This window comes from Lissotriton helveticus, chromosome 5_1 (genome assembly GCF_964261635.1).
Source record: "Lissotriton helveticus chromosome 5_1, aLisHel1.1, whole genome shotgun sequence".
In the NCBI taxonomy this organism is placed as follows: Eukaryota; Metazoa; Chordata; class Amphibia; order Caudata; family Salamandridae; genus Lissotriton; species Lissotriton helveticus.
Window position 1 is genome coordinate 226,978,429 of NC_136065.1, and position 17,123 is coordinate 226,995,551.

The 17,123-nt window shown below is 44.2% G+C and overlaps 1 protein-coding gene across 1 annotated transcript in view; it reads left to right on the top strand.

Annotated features, from left to right (window-relative positions):
- Positions 1 to 17,123, top strand: part of LOC144753068 (uncharacterized) — a 172,238-nt gene that overhangs the window by 90,790 nt on the left and 64,325 nt on the right. Inside the window, exons 6-7 of the mRNA XM_078640858.1 lie at positions 2,747 to 2,825; positions 16,363 to 16,541. Of these exons, the coding sequence (XP_078496984.1) occupies positions 2,747 to 2,825; positions 16,363 to 16,541 (258 nt within the window). The remainder of the gene's footprint in view (positions 1 to 2,746; positions 2,826 to 16,362; positions 16,542 to 17,123) is intronic.

Below are 17,123 nucleotides of genomic sequence, written 5' to 3' on the forward strand. Positions count from 1 at the left end.
GGAAAGAAATATGGGCTGTTTTAGAAAGGGGAGGCTTTCCTTTTTTAGGAAAACCCCAAGGTTAGTGTGGTAATTCTCTGACCCATGTATACAATCTACTACACACAATCTGTTGCACAAGTCAAAATTGGGATAAAAAAATGGAGTCAGACATGGTTTTAGTTTTTACAATGAGCTCAAAAGTCACTCTGAAGGCATCCTAAACTCCTTTGCTTACCTCTAAAGCCTTCACATCCAAGACATGACAACAGGAAATCAGTAACAGTATGGAGGCTAGATTTATAGAAAGCATCTTTTCACTACGAAATGTATTACTTGGCCAAGTATTGAATACATTTAAAAGTAGATTTATATTCCAGAGTGTCTTGTTATTAGGTTTCGGTGGTCTTCTCAATCTGATCATTTTAAGGATTCTCCAGACCAACACATTTTTTACATCACTTTTTCCACTTACTAAGGCGTGACCAGCTGAGACTGCAGACCTTTAGTAGTTAAGCATTCCGTAGCAAAGACCCTTGTCAAACTGTTCTACTAGAAAGTTAACTACTTGAACTATAGGTGCCTCCATGGGACCAGATCCTTCGCCAGAAACCAACATATAAATTTCTCCCATATTCCGTTGTGTCTACTACAGGTACCAGAAACCCAGTATTCCTTGAAGAGCTCCCCAGCTTTTCCCAAAAGTCCTGACATCTCTTGAGATCTCCTGTTACCTTCCAAGCAAGATGGTTCATAGGTCTGCATATTGTTTAAGAGATCCCTAAAATCTTCTCTTAAGCCCTAAAGCCCCCTTTTTTGGTAAACCTTTGTAAGTATAGTGCGCATATCTGAGCCTTTAGCTTTGTTAGAAACAAAGAGGAAGACTGGGGAATATTTTGTCCTCCAGAAGCCCCATGGTATATGGTAGAGGCACTGTTGTGCATTGCCAACATAGTACTAAACCTATGAAAGTACATTTCAAATTAATTTAAACACTGAATACGAAGTGTGTAAACAGCACATTGACACACTTGCTGTAAGCGCAGCATGGTAGACGTGCTTGCATTTTCCAACTTGGTAAAATAAAAGGCGGTGCTGTGTTGAAATTTTTTTTTTAGCTAGTACGTGGAGCAATGCACCCAGGCTTTTGCTCCTATATTATATATTAAAGAGCAACTTCTTACCTCGTTTGAGGATGACGCATCAGCTCCCTGCTAAAACTTCCCCACAAATACCTGGAGACTGTATTCAGCCAGCGAAAAATGTACTTGCCCTGGTGCATGATGAAGAAAGTGAGCAGCAGTAAACAAACTGCTTTGCTCAAAGATTTCCCACTCATGCAACCCTCCTTGGTACCACCTCTCTCATCGAAGTTTCTGGTGGGCTTCATTACTTGCCTGCGTCTGCTGCTGTAGTTTCTTAGATGTCTTCAGTGCACCTCCGATCTCCATGGCGGAAACAATTATCTGAGAGCTTGCACAGACACAAAGGGGGTTGTAGCCTGCCCAGGGGGATCCAGTTTCACAACCACCCAACAGAAAGATAAAAAAAACACACTTTCCGACTCCAACCACTAGATGGCGGAATATGCACAGTATGTGAATCTATGCACAGTATGTGAATCTAGAAGAGTCTAAGCTGCAAAACTATTCTTACAGGTAAGTAGCTAGTTGTGTTCCTCCCTATCTATTTTTCTTAAGAGTCCTTTCTTTGCGGGAAGAAGAAAAGGTATGTCGCAGGCAAGTTCCAAAATCAATGCAAACCATGCTTGATACAGCCAAAAGGGAGGTATCAAAACTAGAGAGCATACCTCCTGTTTGACTGTCTGAAAACTCGCTTGATCATCGCAAAGGGGGGATGGAGTAAGCCTGAGTTCTTTTTCAGGGCTGCAGGAAGGCGTTCACAGCTAGAGCACCCGGGTCTGGCGTCCAGCTGAAATATCTCTTCCGCTGAAAGGTGAGTCTGCTTGCAAACAAATCCAAATTCAATGGCCCCCACAGGAGGCACAGTTTTATGAAGACCGATACATACAGCTTCCCATCGCTATAGTCCCTCAGAAACCAGGAATTCCAATTGGCTGAAACATTGGATTCCCTGAGAAGGTATTCTGCTTTGAAGGTGATCTTGTGTGCCAGACAGAACATCCAAACTTTTTTGGCTACGACCAATAGATCTGTGGATTTCATGTCACCTAGACGGTTTATATAAGCTACTGCCGTAAAATTGTCAATTTTCAGCAGTACTGCTCGGCCCTGTAAGGAATGCTTGAAACTCATCTGTGCAGAAAGCAGTGTGGTTAACTCAGAAAGTTTATATGGTGAGCCCTCTATGTGTGGGACCGCAGCCCCACGGTATTCTCAGTTCCCAGAGGAGCGCCCCATACAAGGAGGCTCACATCAGATTCAAGAATGTAATCCGGAGATGATCCAAAGATTTCACATCCATTCCAGGCATCCAGGTTGTCCAATCACAAACTCAGCTCTGATCTGGCATGGCAAGGATGGAAGAGGACAGGAGGCCGAACAGTCTGGCAAGTTCTCGCAGGGTTAGGTAATGTTGTTTTAATACAAAGCGTATTTCTTTGTGAATTTTGGAAACCATCTTCTACCCTGACTTATCACAATGGCAATATGTCACACATCTTGATGTCTAACAGGTGGAATATTACAGATGTTCCTGAAGTCTAAAGCTGGACTATATCTGCTTCTTACAGGTGGAGAATGCTGATTTATATTTCTTTGTAACAGAGTGAATCATTTGTTTTCAGGACAGTGAGAGTGTTGGCCAACCAGCCCACGGGAGTGGTCAAGATGAGGGAGCATCCCCAGTTGGAGAAGTTATTAAAGGTAAATAATTAAAAAATCCTCGAATTATTGGCATAAAAGTAGAACAGTAATCTGAAGGTGAAGGAATAAGGGATTAAATGGGGAAGAGAATGATAAAGCTATTCTGGCCATCTCTGCTCCTCCCAAAACTTTTGTACACCTTGCATAGTACCTTCATCTCTCTCCATGCAGGAGTGTTGCATGATCTCATGGTGGGGACCATTTCCGTTGGATGCTGACTACAGTTTGACCCAAGTCTGTGTGACTAGAATTATTGCTTAGCTTAAGGCGAGTCCTCCTTAGATCCTAGGTGCCTCAAGAGGTGTAAACCGATTCTGACCCATCTTAGAGTACTTCAACCCAGAGTCCACGCAGACTCTCTCCTACTTCAAGCTGAGTCTATTGAGAATCTGGATCATCTTTTGGCAGCCTTGTAAAAGTATTTACCCAAGGTCAAATTTACAGTGGGGTGCTGTTAGCAAGAGTCTAATTAAGCTGTTCTGTAAGTGAGGCCACGTTTATTCAGTCTCTGCACCTTCTTGTACAGAATGCCAAGAAAATAGCAGGGCTGTGAAAAGTTGAAAAGTTTCTTGTCTTGAAATCTTCATCAAGTTCTATGCAAAACTTTGCAAGTCAACAACACTGCATAGGTTTACACTTCCCACGATTTGCTTGCTAGTTGGTATTTTTTTTTCAAATTACTTTCCTAAAAGGTAAACTTTCAGAGAAGAGTCCTATATATATTTTCAATCTTGACAGGAAGTAGCTAGGTGAAAATGATTTTGTAATGTTGTAAACATACACTGTAAAACATTGCATGGGCGATGGTAAAATTAAACTGAAAAACTTTGGAAACTTCACGAATTGTAACAATGGGACACTTTGTACAGTCATGTTATGTTATGTTATGTTAACTGGGATTTATTGAGCACATAATCACCGGCAGGTCTCTTAGTGCTGCGAGAGAGTAACTAAACCCCGCCAACGGTCAGATGTACATACACCCGGTCGAGGCTTATGCTGTCCCCAGAGCCCCTATGAACAGAAGAGTTTTGAGTCTTTTCCTGCAGGGGAGAAGGGCAGATTCCTTTTGTAGGCTCTCTGGTAGCCTATTCCATAGTTGAGGGATCAATAAAGAGAAGGCTCTGTTGCCTTTAGAGGTTGTCTTGAAACGTGGGCAGGCCAGCAGGCCTGCCTCGGATGACCGAAGAGTACGTCCAGGCACACAGTTCCCTAGGTGCCCCTTGATGTATACTAGGGCCTGGCCTTGGATGGCTTTGTGGGCTATGCAGTGGCCTTTGAACCTCGCTCTCTGTTTAATAGGGAGCCAGTGCAACTGCTGCAGTAAAGGAGTAACATGCGCCCATCTTGGCAGCCTGAAGATCAGCATAGCTGCATCGTTCATGGCCACTTGTAGTTTAGTTATCAGTATCTCTGGTAGGCCAATGTATAAGGCGTTGCCGTAGTTCAGCCGTGACACATTCATTGCCGACACGACCAGCTGTAGTGTTGTGAATGAAACGAGGGGAGCTAGTTCCGCAGTTGTCTCATTAAGCCCACGCAGGTCCCGACCACAGTGGACACTTGGTTCGACATGGTGAGCTTGGCATCTATTTTGATGCCTAGGTGTAGCAGAGTGGCGGGGGACGCTACTGAGACAGACCGGTGGTCGACTGATAATCCTTACACCCCCTCTCTTTGACCGCTTCAGGACACCTGGGAAACGGAGTCCGAAGCGTGGTGGAATCAACTTCCCTCAAGAAATGAGGACTGTGTCTTTAAGGGGACAGAGTATACCGGAGAAGACATACCCACCTACAAGGCGTTGCTGTGCCGAGCGAGTCGACTGGAGGAACAAGGTACGCCCCCCGGTGACGTGCTGACGGGAGGAGTGGACAAAAAGCAGGAAGAGGAAGTATCCGTGTGTCCCGACACCTGTGAGAAGAGTGGAGAATGAAGGGAGACTGTGGCGGACGGAGGAGAGCAGAACGAGGACATTACGGAGGAGCGGAGAGCGGAGGTAGCAGTGCCTGGAGGCCAACGTTCCCAAGCACCGCCCAGACACACCCAGGGAGGAGTGTGGCTCACTCAGGTGCGTCACCGCATTACGGGTTGGCTGGGGCGGCGTGGCAACGCCGTGTAGTTAGTGTAAATATCGTCCTCACTTCCCGACCTACTCATTTCCCAGATTTCCCCCCCTACCTCCTTTTCCTCACAATATTACCCTTCACCCGTCTAGTTCACTGTTAATCTGTACGTACAGCACACAAACCACCGGTGTCCTCACTTCCCTGGTGCCCCGAGGGAACGTTACCATAAAAAGTGAGAGTGCTAAAAGCCCTCTCTTTGTTTCCCACATGTGGCGCTGGAACCCGGCCAGAGAGAGAGAACAGCAATTCCCTGAGGAAGAGAGAAGGCGGACCAGTCCACGAAGACCCCGTGCCCTTGCCGACACCTTGGACCTGGCAACCCTAGCTCGTGAAAGACTTACCCAGAGGAAGAAAAAAATCTTCATAAACATAAAACCCCATTTACCATACTCTGGTGTCTGAGTCCCTCCTTCTGAACCGCTACACTAGGCTTTTTACTACCGGGACTGGCGTAGTAGTGGTACCCAGCTCTCGTGGCCAGAAGAGGTCGTTCCCGGGGTTGTTTTTGGTAGTGATGGCAAGGACCTCGGTTTTGTCTGGATGTATTTTAAGCGAGTTGGCTGTCATCTAGTTAACCGTGTACCTAAGTATGTTTGGCACGTGTCCGTGGGCCTAGGAGGAATTGTCAATCTAGAGGATTATTTGTGGTTCATACGAGTAAATAAACATTTGGCAGTCCATGCGGGCCAGAGTGGTATACAAGTGGCTGGAGGTAGATGTTAAAGAGAAGGGGGGACAGCGCTGAGCCCTGGGGGACTTCGCAAGTTAGTGCGCCGATATTAGACACCTGATCACCCAGTTGGACCGCTTGAGACCGACCTGACAGGAAGGACGCAATCCATTGATGTACCAGCCCATGGATACCCAATTCTGAGATCCAGGCCAGTAGTTGTTCGTGATTGACCGTGTCGAATACCGCAGATAGGTCTTGTAGAACTAGGGAGCTCGGCTTCCTGCTGTTGGATGTGAGCCTAAGTTCATCCAGCATCACCAGCTCTGTGTTGTGGTGGGCCCTGAAGCCTGCCTGCCGTACCTGGAGTAGCTGTTGTTCCTCAGTGAAGAGTGACAGAGTTTTGATGGCACGTTGTTCCACTACTTTCGCCAGGAAGGGGAGCCGGGCGATGAGGGCCTATACTTCTTAAGATTGGCTACATCTGCCCCTGTTTTTTTCAGTAGGGGGATAACCCTGTTTTTCTTGAGCTCAGCGGGGGCACGACCCGTCTCCAGAGATCGGTTAAGCAGGTCAAGGACCTCCCTCTCTACTCCAGGTAGGGCCATTCGGAAAACCCTTGGTGGGCAGGGGTCCGCTGGTAAATCTGACTTAGCACGGTCCATCAAAAGGGACAGGGAGTCTCGGTCCAACCGTGGGAGGGAGGTGAGATGCTTACCGAGGGCGCGAGGGGCTGGGCCCACTGCCAGAGGGCACTGCTTAGTGGCTGTATTGTGAATGTCAGTTAAGATGTCCCTGACTTTGTGGAGGAAGGAGGACAGGAACTTATTGCATTCTACCGGACTGGCAGTGGAGTTCTGCTCTAGTTTCTGGCTAAGTTCTTTTAAGATTCAGAAGGTTTCTTTCTGCTTGTTATTAGCGTCCGTGATTCTCGCCTCGTAATATTCGACCTTCCTGGTCATGATGGCTTTTTTGTATGTGGTCAACATGACTTTGTAGCCTGCAAGTGCCACTGGGTCGTATGATTTGCGCCATTGACTCTCATGTTGGTGTAGAATTTGCTTCCTTTCCCTCAGGTCCTTTGCCCTTGTTCCTAACTCAAATCAAATCAAATCAAAATAAGCTTTATTCGATATTTACATTGAATATCATAAAAGCATTAAAAAAATTGATTAAAAACGAATCTTCTCACATTTATAACATTTATAACACTTAATTATCCAAAAGAAGCAAGGTATATATAGAATTTGAGTATAAAAACATTTTTCATAAGAAATAATCTTGAGACGGACACCGTAATTAGGAACAAACTAAAGTACAGTAGGATCTTTAGCTGTTTACCGAATCAAGTTGTACCGGCTAACGCATTTCTAAATTTAAGTAATAATTTTTAAAAATATTCCATTTTACATATGACATCCTTGTCCTCTAGCTCTTGTAGACGTTCAAAGGCGTCTCTGCAGGATCTTAGACCCCATTTTTTCAGCAAGGGTCTCAGTAAAGATTTCCTAGGGTGGTATAATAAGTGCAAAATAATATGGAGTGAATATTTGATTGGACAGACGTGTGATCACAAGGGCATAAGCTCAAATTTCGCGACCAGTCATTACATATCGGAAAAGTTATTAAGCGAAAAAAGGAGCCCAACCTAAATCTTGTAAGCAACATTCTTGTGTAACAGGAATTGTCACTGGACAGATATCGTTGTAACCCTTTATTAACTGTGATCCTTTGATAGGCCTGGACTGATTTATTTAATTTCTGGGTCGCCCACCTTTTGGCTTCTAGGCAGTCCAATAGAGTCTTTCTCAGTTCTTTTCTTGAGATATTCTCCAATGTCGTTTTGTCGGTGTAATATTCAGGCCGATCTATATCTTGGAACATCTTTTTGACATATGTAAGCCATTTCATATGTTTTGCCCCCTCTAGATTAAGGATATCCATAATTATATCGCGGTTTAGAGCAGTCTCTGCAGTAGTCCAAATTTTGTGCCATAGAAGTGGTGGCTCAACTTTAATTAAATCTATGATGAACGGTAGGTCTAGCTCAATATGCATCATGTAGACTGATGTGGATTTCGATGTCGCTAACAGGTATCTTAGGAAGTTGTTTTCAGCCACTTGGATTGATGAGATGTCATTTTCAATGCCCCAGAGGCCAGCCCCATAGATAGCTGTGGAGACACACTTGGCTTTATAGATCATAATGAGTTGTTTAACTGGCCTCCCTCCTATTTTACTTGAAAAGTCACGTATACCTCCAATTGCTCTAACAAAGGCAAGTTTCCTTGCTTTAACAGCGGGCTGCCATAATACCTTCCTGTTTATACTTATACCAAGGTACGTAAAGTTGTCAACTGTTTCCAGTTTTTGATCCTTGATAAAAATGGAGCATGGAATTTTCTTTCTGCCCTTACTGCAGGCCATAGAGAAGGTCTTCCCAATGTTGACTTTCAAGCCCCTTTCATGCATATAGTTGGTAAATGCAGCGACAGCTCTTTGTAACCCCAATCTTGTTTGTGAGATGATAGCCGCATCATCGGCATACAACAAGATTGGGATGGCTTGGCCTCCCACCTTAGGGTAGTCACATTCAATGTTTTTTAAATGCTCACCGATGGCATTTATGTAGAGGGAAAAAAGCAGGGGGGCTAGGATGCAACCCTGCCTAACCCCTCTATTGATGGTAAACCTTGGTGAGCATTCTCCCTTCAAACCAAACCGCACCCTAGCACCAGCATCTTTATACAATTTCATTATGAAGGCAAGAATTGATGGATCCATCCCTAGATGGTCAAGAGTTTCCCACAATTGGTCGTGGACCACACAGTCAAAAGCAGAGCTTAGATCTATGTATGTTATATAGAGAGTTCCCCTTTTAATCACCACATATTTTGACATAATAAGATGTAAGTTCAAGCTCTGCTCGACTGTACCCCTTCCCGTTCGGAAACCATATTGTAATCTTGAGAGTATGTTCTCCTCTTCTGTCCATTTTTGCAAGCGTTTCAGGATGATTCGCCCCGCAATCTTCATGGTGGAATCGAGCAAGGAGATAGGCCGATAGCATGATGGTAGGTGCCTGTCTCCTTTTTTATATATGGGTATCACTATTGCTTCGGCCCAAGTTGGAAGTTGGCCAAAGGCATTCGCTGAATTCAAAACAGCGGTTAATATTGGTGCCCACATATGTATCTCGGCCTTAAACACGTCTGCAGGGATGGCATCCGGGCCAGGCGCCTTCCCGGACGGACTCTCCCTTATTGCTTCAGTCACCTCTTCATGTAAAAACACAATATTAGGAATACTTTTGCTCCTGGAGGTATATGTTAAATGTGGAGGCAGGGTAGAATCCAAAGGGGTGCCATTTACAGGACTAGGTTTACTATATAATTCTTGAAAATGGGCAGCCCAAGTATCACCCCCTATTGCGAGGTCCAGGTGTCTCTTAGTTGTTTTTGTCCATGGGAGTGGGGCGTTTAAAAATTTCCAGAAGGCTGAGGAGTCCCTATTTTCACTTGTTGACAAAAGAGTCTGCCAAGCTTCTTTTTTAAGAGTATTTTTCCTGTTTTTAATGGCAAGATGGTATCGAAGTCTAGCTTGGCGTGTCTCCATAACCTGTTTAGGTATTGTGTGGAGAACTTTCTTGAGAGATTTTAGGGCTCTTGTACACTCTTTGTCAAACCACCCTTTTGGGGTAATAGGGACTTGCTTGAACTGTCTTGTAAGGAGCGTTTTAAGACTCTCTTGAATTTTCAAGAAGGCTTCCAATATTGCTTGAGGATGTTCGTTTGTAGACAAGCAGGTGTGTATCTCCTCCCATCTCAGCTTAAGTAAATTTTTAAGGAGATTAGTTGGGTTAATTTTATCCCATTTGATGGAATAACCATTTAGAGTACCTAGTCGAATGGGTTGTTCGTATTTAGGTCCGGAATTTCCGTGGCTAGGGGTGGAAAAAGGTAACACAATGGCTAGAGCAAGAGGATAGTGATCACCAAAAAGGTGGTCCAAGGTATCCCAACAGAATATGAAAGAAGAGTGCACCTTCGAAAAAAGGATGAAATCAATGGTGGAATTTACTCCTCTTCCATGGTATGTCGGTTTAAATGGTTTCAAGGGGGATGATAGGACATTTGCAAAGTCTAAGTTGAACGATGCCATGAAATTATTTAATAATTCCCCTGTATTTGTGTGCACAAAGTGATCGGGCATATCATCCTCTGATTCCTTATCGTGCGAAGGAGAAAATTTACACCCCCCCTGGAAATATTTTGGCAGATATGACAATTAAAATCACCCATAAGTGCTGTGACGCATTCCCCCCCCGCATTTCTTTAATCGAAATAATAGAATGCGACAAATCATCTAGTGTTTTCTCCAAGCGATCTAAGGGGATATTATTATACAGATTAATGATTAATAGACTCAAAGCTGAGCCCAAATCCATAACTATGATTTTGGAAAAATCCCCCATTACACATTTCCGTATCCTGTGTCCCACGTCTACACTTACATATATACACAGTCCCCCCCGGTGTCTACCCTGATTACTCTCTATTGCTGCTGAGTGAAAAGTTTGGAAGCCCAGTAAATGTATCGGGGTAAGGACCCAGGTTTCCTGGAAACACAGGACAGAATATGAGTTAACCACCTCCAGCCATGCTGGTTGAGTAATTTTTGAAGATATGCCCGCCAAGTTCCAGCTAAGAATGTGTAGCTTGGAGGATAGATCTTGTGTTACCATACAAGTAGGCAAAGTTTTTGTATTAAGAGGCTGGTCAACCAGGGGGAAACGATGTACTGGGAGCTGCATGTTTATTCCATTTACCAGGTCTTTTGTTATTTCAGTATTTTTCAGGAGGCTCTTCATAGATGGTATATTTGAGAGTATACTAGTATTTTCCTCACCCTCCCCCCTTTGGTTATTCTCAAAGGGGAGTCAGTCTATATCCTCCAAGCCGTAGAGCGGCTCATAGTAATTATTACAGGGAAAATTCCAAGTTGGAGTTATTGGTGGGAAGAAGTTGCCATAACCAGCTTGCTCATATCTAGGAGTTAAATAAGTTTTGTTTCTCCACGACCTGCCATCTTGCAAGTGTGGATTAAAGGTAGTAAAAATTTCACCCCTATTTCCCTGTCCTGGAATTTGGAATTTACACATTGATCTTTGATGGTATTGAGTTGTGAAGTTCTCATGATGTTGTGTGGCACCATATGGTTTTGGGGGCATTAAGGCTTCTGGGTAAAAATATAATAAGGATTTGGGTGAAATAGGGCCTTTATTGGTAGCAGTAAACCAGTCCATTATATGGATTGTAACTCTAGGATCTTTAAAAGTAATTATAATTACGTCGCCCTCAATATCTTTGGGGCGTAAACCTACCCAGCTAGTTCTCCTCACCATAATAATATCACCGTTTAGGTGTGGTGGCAGTGGCCTGTTCTTTTTTAGCCAATAAATGACCTTATTTTTGAGGCTAACAGGGTCTTCATATCTTACTTCAGGTTGTAGAGGTGGAACCCCTGTTAGAATAATAACATTGTGAGATGCTGCTGGAGGTAGATCCACATGTCTCTCACCCAGTGGTCTCTTATGTTTCTGGGTAAAGGTCCTCGTATCCCGCGTGGACTTGGTATTCCCCATTCTTGCCGAATCCACGAGAGATTTAATTTGAGCTGACTGTGCTCGAGGGTCTACTGGCAATTTAGATGAAACCTTAGGAACTTTGTTTATTTCACACAAAGGAACTGTGGGAGGTGGTATGGTGCGGGTTTTTGATGGTATTACAGTTATGTCAGGGTTGGACGTTTTTACCTCTTTTGTTACTTTCTCTTTGTCTTTGAGAGTCGGTGGGGAGTTTGCCATATTATTACTAGTTAAGGTATTTAGGGTAGGGCATCCTATGAGGGTATCCAATTGAGTTCCTTGTTTCCTTACTCTCTCCAATATTGGCATGAGTAATGCTTTCATAATGTGCTCCATCGCATCTACAAAGTCTTTCAAAATTGGCGGAGCCTGAGCAATTAGTGTTTTATTTAGTGTATTAGTAAGGACATTGGACGCCCCTTCAGCTAGGTTATGTAATTCTTTCATTAATGAATCCTTTTGGGGCATTATTTTGTGGATGATTATATCGTTCTGGCCTAGGCTTTTCTTCCTTCGCTTTTTTGGTGGGGATCTGGTTATGACCTTTTTCCTTTTCACCGAGTTAGTGCCTCTCAACGTTTTAGGGGCTTTATATTTAAAAGTAAATAAATCACATTGTCTTTGCTGTCCCAGCTCCATAATACATGTACTTTCGTGAGTATTAATAGGTCTAGGGGTATCAAGATCAATAATTAAATTACTGCTAGGGAGGGGTTGCTCCAATTGATGGCTGGTAAAAATCTGATCTTTGGGGGACGAGCTGGACTGGAAAATTAAAGGAACATTATCTATATTGAATAAATCGTCATCAGAGGTTTCCCGAGTTTTGTGATCCAAATGGACATCTGGGATAGCTTTAATACCAGTATCCCAGGCTGTGTTTTTAAGTTGCTCAATTGATAGCCGTCGAGCTGCACGGCGCTCTGCCAGGGCCAACTCTCTATCAACTTCCGCATTGGCTTTTATAAAATATTTATCCAGTGGGCCCAGAATAGAAGAACCTACCCTGGAGGGTAAAACGTCATCAGTGGGTGTAGACATACCCGGCTTGTAATCCCGCTCTTACAGTATGTTGGCGTGCAATCTCTTTACTTTTTGGTAAACAAAAGGGGGGTGGCCAAGCCAAGCCTTGTCTGGCCTTGGAGGGCCGTAGAGGGCCCGCCCTTTGCCTGGGCTTCGCTCCGGGCTGCGACCCGCGCGCGTCCCGCGATACGCGTTAATAGCCTTGCTTAAATTGCTGTTGGGGGAGAGGGGGCGTGGCACTGGGAGGGGGCGCCTCTCACCTCCTCTGCGGCCAGGCAGTAAGTCTCCTTCCTCCTCTAAGCTGCAAAAGGCTGGAAAAAAGTCTAATCAGCTACTCCTGTAGCGACGTGGAAGCAAACACAGGGCAAATCAAACCTCACGGCGAGCGGCACCCAAACTCTTTTCCTCCGGGCAGGTGCCACCTTATTTATGGCCTCTTTCAGTTTGCAGGTGAGGACCTCACTCTCTTGATCAAGGTTCCCCGTCCGTTGTCTTTTTGGGGGGATACTGTGCAGAGTATCTACTAGGTCGGCTTCCCCGATTTTATTCCAACCTCGCACCACTCTCCACTCTGAGGGGGAGTGGAGGGGGGGGGGGGCGGGGGGGTGAGGGGCACATGGGGACTGCTCCAGTCAAATGGCCAGCAGGACCCCGCACCTGATCAGAGAGTGGTCCGACCAGGCGCAAGGACTGATGTGGTTCAGGCTAGCCGGTGGCTGGGTGGTCCAGATGAAGTCGAGGGAATGTCCCTTGTCATGGGTAGTGGAGTCAATCAGTTGAAGCCCCATAGTGGTCATGTCCTCCTCCAGTTGACAGACATTTAACTCTCTGGGCGCCTGGTCCCAGTGGTCCCCTACCACCAGGATTCGTTGGTACCGTGAGCGTAAATCATTGATTAGTTCCGTGAGTAGCTCATTGAAACGGGGAGTCGATCGAGGAGGGCGGCACACCACCAGAAGTACCAGGCATGGGGATTTGGAGCAGAGTTTTACCTCCAAAACTTCCGCACTTTCGAGGCTCTCTGCAACTAGCTTATCCATAGCTATCCGTTTGTTGTAGAATATAGCTACGCCCCCTCCTCTTACCTTTTCCTGCCTGTTATGCCATAGGCAAAAACAACAATTGATAGACAGAATGCAGATCAATGTCATACATTCACCCCAGTACAGAGATCTGGGCCTAAATCCATCGTTTTTTTGCACTTCACACCACCCTAGTTCAGACATGGCCATATGCAAATCAGCCTTGACCCATGCCTCATGGGAACAGTCAAGCCCGAACTGCCAAGCCATGCCTTTCCCGAACTGCCAAGTCATGTCTTTCCTGGACCGGAATCAAGCATCCTAGGACCGGTTTCTGGCTATCAGCCGTCTTCAGCTAGGATAGCTTGACTCCAGTGGTGTGCAGAGCATGGGACTCACGTCAGAGCATACCCATCCCACTCGGGGTGACAAATGCAAAAACAGCAATTGATGGACAGAATGCAGATCAATGTCATACATTCACCCCAGTACAGAGATCTGGGCCTAAATCCATCGTTTTTTTGCACTCCACACCACCCCAGTCAGACATGGCCATATGCAAATCAGCCTTGACCCTGTGCCTCATGGAAACAGTCCAGCCCGAACTGCCAAGCCATGTCTTTCCTGGACCGGAATCAAGCATCCTAGGACCGGTTTCTGGCTATCAGCCATGTTCAGCCAGGATAGCTTGACTCCAGTGGTGTGGAGAGCATGGGACTCACGTCTGGGCATACCCATCCCACCATTTTGTTCGCCATAATTTGGCAGGGTATGCTCAGACGTGAGTCCCTTGCTCACTTTGCCACTGGATTCAAACAAGCCGGGCTGAAGACGGCTGAAATGCCAGAAACTGGACATCGTAATAAGGCCCTTTATTTCCTCTATATGCACTTACCTTTCAATTTTTTGGTCTTTGATATTTTGCCCATGATATTCTTCTACCATGATATTCAGAGTCTCGATATTCAGTAGTACAATATTCAGAACGTGGAATTGATTCAATCATTTGCAATGTGTGAAGAGATTTACATTTAACTTTTGCTATCCAATTGACATATTCAACAACTTACTAACACAGTACAAATTTTGGCCGTAGGGCACAGGGGAGTCATGCAAAGGAAGGAGTTAGACAATAAACATTCATTATGCCGTCTATGCATAAGATATTCCTAAAATGCATATTCACTCAGAAGCTTCTTACTGCTGAAAGAAACAAATAATTGACTTTCATCAACCATCGTTCCCAAGTCCTGGGTTACTACATTAACTGGAGATGGACACCTAGACAGTCCTTAGGAGTTTACTCCATTGTTCCCCCAGTGCTGTCATTGCCAAATCATGACACAGGAGATATTGAAACAGCAGCGGGAATAGAAAGTCAGCAGGGCCCTTAGACCCACCTGTACAACCTGTAGTCTTTCTTACTTAGACTTCCTGTAAAGATGCAGTTGAATACTGAAAACTGTTGAGATACAAGAAGGGCGGAGATCTTCTCCTATTAGCAATGTGAGTCTATGGGTGCTTTATATCACTTTGCACTCTGGAATTTTGTTAAATCAACTTCCATGGGAGGCCAAACTCTCTTCTCAAATGAACAACAGAAAAGTGTCCACTGATTGTTCCTTCTGCACACTACCTTAACGTCTGTGTTGTCAGAGTAAATGGCTGCCCACCCAGTCCTGGATACCCAACATGGAAAATGTGTTTTTCTTAGTCACTATAGTCTTGTTCTCAACCCAACCTGAGTTGAACTTGTGTAACATAAAGAAACAAGTAGATATGAAAGCCGTGGAACCCTCTAACGGTGGCTAGATACTGAATATAAGTATTGAAAAGGATGGGTGAAATGCGAGGATCTCTGAAGCACTCCATAGCTCATTGATCAGTCTGACAAACAGAAGAGAGAAAGCAATGGAAGGCCTGAAATCTGCTCAACAGTTAGGATTAGCCTATGCAGATCCTGCCAGTCCTCGCTGGTCTAGGTGACTGACAGGGGTGTCATGGTTGCCAATGTCAAATATCATTATCAAGCAGTATCAGGGCAGTTGCAATATTGCTATCAGTCACTAGCTTTAAATTGTCTTAGAACACCACCAGTATGAACTAGGTTCCCAAAGATAAAAAAAAAGTGCCTTAAAATAATTCAGAAAGATGATATCTTCAAAATAAAAGAGCATGGCTCCTGTCATTGCTGGGTGTAAACAGTATGGGTGACTGGTTGGGGGATTGATTGGGTCAGATTAAAGGCCTGTGGAAAAGTCTCAGGCACTTTTAGCGGTTGATGGGATTATGTTGAGGTGTGTGAATAGTCTCTTTGAGGCAGTGGGCACACTACACATCATTTACCACAGGGTGGTGAAGTTTGGCAACCACTATGGAGGGCAGCATGACCCTTGGTAGAAGTGACGTAGTGAGATCATGGATAAGTGTCTGCACTAGAGACAACAGAATACAATGCTTCCTTCACATGGGATTCTGCATGAATTTTAAAACACGCCTAAATACATGTGGCCTGAACAAGAGTTCGCTGGTAAAAGTAAATCATTTTATTTCTGGCGGAAGGCTGAACATGAAAAGGGAATGCACAGGCATAATTTCCTGTAGAATACTATCCCCACAGTCGGAGAAATTCAATTTAAGGATTTCTCTGGATCTAGAGCTTCCTTTAGAAATTGGGGGACGTCCCATTATCATCCAACTCTAAATCAGGCCCATGAAACCCTGCATTGTTAAAACCTTATTCGCTGACTAAAGGAAAATGTGTCATGAACTGTGCATTCATAGAATCTGCAGTGAATGTGTTTTGTTCAGATCAAAGGAATGTTAGTCTTTTGCATTGATCAAATTTGCCATACATTTGTCCTGTGTTAAGTAATAGCTACATTTCATTTCAAGACACCTGAATAGTTCTGAAAATAATACTTCGGCTGAAACAAATGGAATTTGAGATTGTGTAATGTTTGGAACATTAAACAGATTAGACAAAAGTTTATACACTTAGAACGAGAATCGAGATAAGTAACATGTTTTTCTCCTCTTCACCTAGAAAATTTCTGTCTCTAACACTGTTGGGAAGGAACTCCTTGAAGAGGTGTCAACCACACTATTGAAGCTCCAGCGCCTTCCCAGACCCCACCCCCCTGCAACCAAACTTCTAAGCAGTGGGTCCATCAAGCTAGAATGGAATGATTGCAAGCCTCTGAGTGGGCTTCAAGTCATGTACAGGTGAGTGTGAGTGTCGTTAAACTTCATTTTGGGAAAGATCACCTCTGAGAGGCTGTACTTGCATCAGTCACTGACGTGGCATTAAAATTGTGTTACACTATGAGCTATGTTAGCCAACTTAATTTTGCTCTAGCAAACTCCCAAGAACTAAATTGCTGAGCTGGCCTTTACAGGATTTTACATCTTGACCAGCAGCAGTCACTAGATATCAGCAGCAATCGATTATCTTATGTAAATATTATGCTGGTGAGAAAGCCATGCAAAATTTGTTAGGAGATGTGCATTGTGAAGAACACTTTGTTATCGTGTATTACAAAGGAACATCACAGAGGGTGGTCTTTGATGGATTACAAGACTGTATTTCTTAAATACAGTATTTTGCGATGTTTTAATAAAGCCTCCCAAATAGTCAAGTTAACATAAAAATGTAAGTTAAGTCTTCTACTAAACAAAATTTTAGGTTATAATAAACTAATCCGTAAACTAAACTACAAACTAAACAAAATACTGTGAAATAAAACTACCCTAATATTTATACTACAGTAGGCTAAAATAACAAACCATACTTTGAATAAAACCTTA